Source organism: Sander vitreus, chromosome 15 (genome assembly GCF_031162955.1).
Source record: "Sander vitreus isolate 19-12246 chromosome 15, sanVit1, whole genome shotgun sequence".
Lineage (NCBI taxonomy): Eukaryota > Metazoa > Chordata > Actinopteri > Perciformes > Percidae > Sander > Sander vitreus.
Window position 1 is genome coordinate 26,496,501 of NC_135869.1, and position 7,283 is coordinate 26,503,783.

General features: G+C 42.7%; 1 protein-coding gene across 2 annotated transcripts in view; it reads right to left on the reverse strand.

Moving 5' to 3' along the window:
* Nucleotides 1-7,033, reverse strand: part of smurf2 (SMAD specific E3 ubiquitin protein ligase 2) — a 74,811-nt gene extending 67,778 nt beyond the window's left edge. For both annotated transcript variants that reach the window (XM_078270296.1, XM_078270295.1), the window contains exon 1: nucleotides 6,611-7,033. In XM_078270296.1, coding sequence (XP_078126422.1) covers nucleotides 6,611-6,662 — 52 coding nt within the window. In that variant the 5' untranslated portion in view covers nucleotides 6,663-7,033. The remainder of the gene's footprint in view (nucleotides 1-6,610) is intronic.
* Between the last annotated feature and the right edge of the window lie 250 nt (nucleotides 7,034-7,283).

Here is a 7,283-nt window from a genome sequence, read left to right on the forward strand (position 1 = left end):
CCTATAGAGTAGAGTTTAAGATTAATCGATTAGTTTTCAACTATTAAATTAATCGCCAACTATTTTGATAACCGAATAATCTGTTCAAGTTAATTTCAAGAAAAGAAAAAAAGAAAATGTTGTGCGCCTGGGCAGCTCACCTGGTAGAGCAGGCGCGGCCCATATGCAGAGGCTCAGTCCTCGACGCAGCGGCTCAGGGTTCGAGTCCGAACTGTGGCCATTTGCTGCATGTCTTCCCCCTCTCTCCCCCCTTTCCTGTCCACAGCTGTCTATTAAAAGGCTAAAATGCCCAAAAGATTATCTTAAAAACTGATTCTGATTCCAGCTTTTTAAAATGTGAAAATTATCCACTGGTCATTTTTTAGAACTGCAAAGATTAATCGATTATTTGGCAACTATTAAATCAATCGCCAACATTTGCGTTTTCGCCGAAAGCATTAGTGTGTGCGTGTGTGTGTGCGTGTGTGTGTGCGTGTGTGTGTGCGTGTGTGTGTGTGTGCCGGCCGCAACAGTTTGTTCAAATCAACAATGGCGGATGTGATAGACGGACTGTTTTTTTAAAGCGTCTGTCCTTCAGTGGTGGAGGAAGTACTGAATCTCAGTACTTAAGTAAAAGTACAAATAACCAGAGACATATTTACTAAAGTAAAAGTACCACAATGGCAACCCTACTTAAGTAAAAGTAAAAAGTACCTGATTGTAAATGTACTTTAAGTAGTAAAAGTACTTGCATAACGATTTATTCTCTTAATGTCTATATTCTAATAATAAAAGAAAACAAAAAAAACAGTAGGCCTATGGGCTGTGGCATTTTAATGAAGTTAGTTTTAGGTTAATGTAATTGTGCTTACCATCTACGGCCCAGTTTACATCATGACTTACAATTCTGGTTATCTATCAGGGTGATCTGCATGAAGCTCGACTTATTATTTCCCATGGGACAGTGAACGCTGCACACATTCATCTAGCAAGAACACCTGGGCTCGGACATAGTGGACAAGTACGTGGCTTCACAGCTGAGGAGGACCTGGAGTGTTTTAAGATAAATATACGGGTTGTACATTAACCCTATGTGAACGGATGCTTCACATATGACCAAACAGATTATCGGGAGCAGCAGCAGTAACGGCAGCAGCGGTACGCGCCTGGCCAATCAATGCTACTGAAAGGCGGGTCTTGGCGTGGCGGTGCAGGAGCCGCTGCTGAAGGCTTCCCTGCGGACTGCAAACGCATGACGGTCAGGAAGACGTTTTGGCAGGGGGAAAAACTGATCAGAAAACGTAACGGAACGTTGTAGAAATGTAGTGGAGTAGAAAGTATAGATAATTGCTGCAAAATGTAACAAAGTCAAAAGTCAAAAGTATGCATTATTGATTCTACTTAAGTACAGATACGTGAAAAATAAGTACATTCCACCACTGCTGCCCTTGTCCAAACAGTTTCCAATGACGGCTTCTTACCATATGGCACGTCAGGTTAGGATTGCTAGTGGTACTGAAAATATATCCATTGAAAGACATACAGCTAGAGAATCATGCAAACCGAGCGATGATATTCGCATTATAACATTATGATGTTTAGTCTTGAGGGTGTACTCTCCGTCAGGATCTAGACCAGAGGAGCTTTGTGAGGTCCTGCTCTCGCTATGTGTCACAGCGGACTCACATTCTCGGCATTCCACTGCGATCCATCTCAAACTAAAAGACTCTAGATTTCAACATGAAATCTTTTTTTTACACTGTACTAGAGCTGCAAAGATTAATCGATTAGCTGGCAACTATTAAATGAATCGCCAACTTTTTTGAGTCATTTTTTAAGATAAAAAAGTAAAACTTCTGATCCAGTTTCTAAGGCCTCCTGCACACCGGTTGCTTGGCGTGAGCGTGGCGTGTCAGTTTTTCTTTCAGCTCCCATGTTAACAGGTTAGAGCGTGCACACTGCCTGCATGACGCGCACGTCCCAGGCAGGTCTCGAGACATGCCGAAAACACGTGCATGCTAGAAACAGAACCAACGCCTATTTATTACGCAACACGCGTGTTGGAAGCGTTTCCAGGCAACATAGAATAGGAAAAGATGTTTATATGTCATTTTAACACGAATACATTTAATAAATGACATGTTGATGTTTGAAAGTCTCTAGGTTTTGATATAAATGTCATTTAAAAAGAATTAATTAAATATTGCACCTGTCAATACAGAACCAAATATTCTGGAGCCTATTTTGCCGTCAATACTGCCGACGTGGTCTTTGCTGTAGTCAGATCAGTATATTTATGTTTATGGGAAACATCCATGTGTATAGACAAAGCTAGCAGCAGCAGCAGCGCCGCGTCAGACACGTTTCTGGTGTGCAAAGACGTAGAAAACGCCACGCAGACGCCACGCAACAGAGACGCCACGCTCACGCCACGCAGCCAGTGTGCAGGAGCCCTTAAATGTGAATATTTTCTAGTTTTCTTCTCTCCTCTGTGACAGTAAACTGAATATCTTTGAGTTGTGGACAAAACGAGACATTGGAGGACGTCATCTCGGGCTTTTGGAGAAACACTGATCCACATTTTTTTTTTTTACCATTTTATAGACAAATCAATTAATCAATACAAACATCGACAGATTAATCAACAATGAAAATAACCCCGTAAATTGCAGCCCTATACTGTACGTACTCCTATACATTATCATGCACTGTATATCATTTTATGAATGCTGGGTACCAAATCTTTCTCATTCTGTATTGAACTCTGAATGACTTCTAACAACTATGAAAAACTATGAGAAAGAAAAAAAGATTGATGTCCTTGGCCAACTTGCACCTCCAGCTCTTAAATCCTCATTAAGATCCCTCCTTGTTGTTTTCACTTATTACCATCAGGAACAGCACCAGCTTAAATATTTCATTTGGCCCTTCCTGATAGGAATGACCGCCGTGGAATTTGATTCAGGTCAGACCCTGGACGAACATCAAAACAGGGCAGCTGTCAGCCTCTTCTGCCAGTCAAAACACCGTGCTCTCGTGTAAACCTTTTAGCCGTTTGTGTTGAAAAGGCACAAAGCAAACAGCTGAGGGAGGGAGGAGGTATGAACTGCTCATTGGCTGAGGATGAACTCTTGAGCAGAGCTGCTTTATAAAAACGATGCAGTTCGGCTGCGTTCAGACCACACACACAAAAAAACATCCAGCGATTTTTCGCAAGGTTGCGCGGCGGTGGGAGTGTCACTGAAACGGCCCATTTGTGTGACGTCCTGTTGTGTTCCCCCCCACCAATGTTGCACAAGCCAGACTGATCTCGTTTGTATGACACGCCAATTCGTATGCCATTTTGGCGCGTTATCGAGGCGTGTAATCGCTTTGTAGCGTGTTTATCAACGCCGTTTGGCTTCCATTGACTTACATTACCTTGCGATTGCGTGTCGGGAACGCAGGACTTTCACCCAGGAGACCTGGATCGTGTCCCGCTAAACCCAACCGTGCCGTTCTTGTCCCGCGTCCCGTTTAGGGCTGGGCGAATCAAATATCACAATATTCTTGACCAAATACCTCGATATCGATATTGCTGCGATATTCTAGGGTTGACAATTGGTGCTCTTACAAAATATCTTCACACTTAGATTTTAGATAACTAATCATCAGTAATGTGGACATAATGTCTAAGTGGGGAAACAACTAGAACAGTCTGGTAAGTTCAGAAAAGTACATCACTTTACTGTAATGCAGCCTTTAAAACCAATAAAAGACAACACGTCATATCACAATATTACAATATCCAAAATCTAAGACGATATCTAGCCTCATATCACGATATCGATATAATATCGAGATATTGCCCAGCCCTAGTCCCGTTGTTCTTTTCCTAAACCCAACCCGTCCGCTGTACACGCGGATAGCTCCAAATGCAACGTCCCGTTCTTCGGCGTAGAGATACACGCCGATAGCTCAGCGCACAGATAACACGCCACAACACAAAGTGGCGTGTATGTTTACGCGAAGTCACGATACCACGTTGCACAGGTAGACTTTATATTTCACAGTTGCGGTTTTCCGTCAGATCGTTTATAGATCTCGACGTTTCTGACCGCACTTGAAGGCAGCTTCCACAAACAAACTGGTGGGCGGAAATACTCCTGCGCACATACAGCGAGTTTGAACACGTATTTCGTTAAAAAAGCAACACAGCGGCTGCTGCAAGAGAGAGAATTTGCGTGGGAGAAAACTGCTGCTAGAGTCAATGCGTAAGTTCCAATATAGTGTATTCATTTCATATTTAATCATAAGTATAATCCTACTGGTGAAATGGTATTGAACCTATAATCTATAAAAGTCCTAGACTACTAATCCCATTCTGAGGCTGCAGCACCATCATTAACAGAATTATAATTCATAATCTTTTATTTCAAAAGGGTTTACATCATTCACCCGCAATACTGTGGGACTCCCTTTTGAATGGCTCTTACTGGTGTGTGTCCAGGGAACACTACAAAAACGTTTGAAAAACGTTTCAGAGCGAGTCACATTCTTCTGACGGCGCTTTGCTATACAGTGGCTTCACAGTGCAAAACGAACCTAGGGGTTAATAACAGATGTGTACCCACTCTGTCGTTCTCTGGGACATGTTTTCATGCTAAATGAATGTGTTTGTAGCTTGAAACAAGCTAGCGCGGACCGCTGATTAGCTTACAACGCTAGTATTCTGGGCACAGGGAAAGTATAAACAAATCGCTTATTATACCACTAAAAAGGCTCAAAATATCACCACACCTCAACGGTAGCATAATGAGGGTCCCTAAATGTTAACCGAAGCATTGAGAACATTGTAAGCGTACAGACAGTTTATTAAAAAGATAGTTTAGAAAGACAGTAGCTCCCAAGACGGCGGCCGCCTGTATACGAGAACGTGACTGTCTTTCTAAACTGTCTGTACACTTACAAAGTTCTCAATGCTTCGGTTAACATTAAGGGACCCTCATTATGCTACCGTTGAAGTGTGGTGATATTTTGAGCCTTTTTAGTGGTATAAATAGCGATTTCTTTTTACTTTCCCTGTGCCCCGAATACTAGCGTTGTAAGCTAATCGGCGGTCCGCGTTAGCGTCTTTCAAGCTCCAAACGCATTAGATTAGCATGAAAACATGTCCCAGAGAATGACAGAGTGGGTACACATCTGTTATTGAGCCCTAGGTTCGTTTTGCACCGGAATTGTCCTTTAAGGTTTTAGTCGACAAAGATTTCTTTAGTCAATTAGTAATTTTTGAATGCTTTTTTCATGCTGAATGACCTATTTCCGAGAAACTTATGAGCACATCCCGAGACTTAAAGCATGATTCTCTGTGGAGAAACTCCGTTTCACAGATCTGTCGATTAAATCAACTAATCGATTAGTCGACTAAGAATTTCTTTAGTCGAAGACAGCCCTACAGAAAAGTCTTCAGCTTTGATTTAACTGAGAGAGTTGCAGCGGACCTGCAGTTTTCTGGGAGGTTGGTCCAGATATGTGGAGCATAAAAACTGAACTCTGCTTCTCCATGTTTAGTTGTGACTCTGGGGACAGAAAGCAGACCTGAGAGGTCTGGGTGCTTCATAATGGAGCAGCAGATCAGAAATAAACCATTCAGTGCTTTATAAACCAACAGCAGTATTTTGAAATCATTTCTTTGACAGACAAGAAGCCAATGTTAAAGACCTCAGAACTGGAGTGATGTGATCCACTTTCTTAGTCCCGGTGCGGACTCGAGCAGCAGTGCTCTGAATCAGCTGCAGCTGTGTAATTGATTTTTTAGGGAGACTTGTAAGTCGTAGTAGGCAGTTATGGGACACTGCTCACTGTTCAGTGGCAGTTGCAGTCTCTTGTGACCTGTGGAGCTGCCTGTCATCTCTAATCGAGGCTTGTCTGGCATAAAGGCTTGCTGTCTGGCTAGCCAACTTTATGTGAGCCTGTCTGTCAGCAGAACATATGATAGTTATGCAGCACTTACATTGCAGATATTTATATCTATAGGTTAATCAAGCGACAACCCTCTCAATGGCAGCAGCACAATGTATAGCTACGATATTTTGCCAATTTTATTTTCCTAGGATGGCGAAAAGCTGGGGAAAGCATGACCCGCCCTACTCTCCCTATGATTGGCTAGTATTCGTTGCCTGCTCTGATTGGATTTGTTAGGTTTAGGCAAGAAAAGTAGGATTGGTTGGGAATAGGGTAAGAATGTCAGAGTGAGCCAATCAGAGGCAGATAAGGCAAGGTAGGGCGGGACATGCCTTCGCCATCCTAGAAAAGGAATACTACTCGCCTTCGGGACCCGTGTTATGGCTGGTGGTGGTAACTGGCGACAATCACAGGGTTGAGACTATTTCCAAGAATAATAATATCCAAATTGAGTCATATCTACATGTTCAGCCGGACAGTTCTCCAATATAAGCTAACACTGTAAAAACAACTAATATTTAAAATGCACTGTAGCTGTTAACAAAATCGTGGAAATCACGGGAGAAAGAACCGGCGTAAAGCCAACTCCATGGCCCATGGGAACTGTTCCCATCCAGCAAATACACAGAGCCGTCCTAGCTAGTGTGTAGGGGAACAGACTTGGGGATTTAAAAGCATTGCTAGCTACCTGTTAATCGTAGTTTCACAGGGCCATTCCGCCGGACTCCTTGGTTAGACATGTCCTCTTGGTTCCAGCCTTCACTGCACGTAATAAAAATGTGTCGTTAACTGTTAACTAAAAAAAAAAAAAACAAGGTTTATCAACCTCTCCGCCAGTTTTAGACAGTAATGGAGTCAAGGCATTGTGGCCCGGATGTGAAGTTAACTGCCATCGCGATCGTTCACAAATGCGAAAAATTAAAAAAATTAACTGAAAATCACAAATGACTTTTCCCCGGTGAGACGTAAGAACGAGCTACTGTAACGCGGTGTTAATCTTCACATGTTCGGCAGCAGCCAGCCTCTGCCCGGACTGTGAGTGAGTCCTCTCCGCTCGTCGAGAGTTGAACTGTTGAGCCCTCCAGTCAGTGTGTGTGGATCCCACTTCAGGAGGCTGCTGGTAGGAGCTGACCGGTGACGACAGCACATTTTTGGGGGGGGGGGGGACATTTCAATTCAATTCAAAGGGCTTTATTGGCATGGGAAACAGACGTTTACATTGCCAAAGCAAGTGTGTAATAAAAACAAAGATGGACATACAATAAGTAATGATCTAACGTTACTAGAATAAAGTGTAAACAGAGCTCTAACATGTCAACATTGTAATCAAATATTTAAGTAAAAATGGGTTAAGTTTAGTG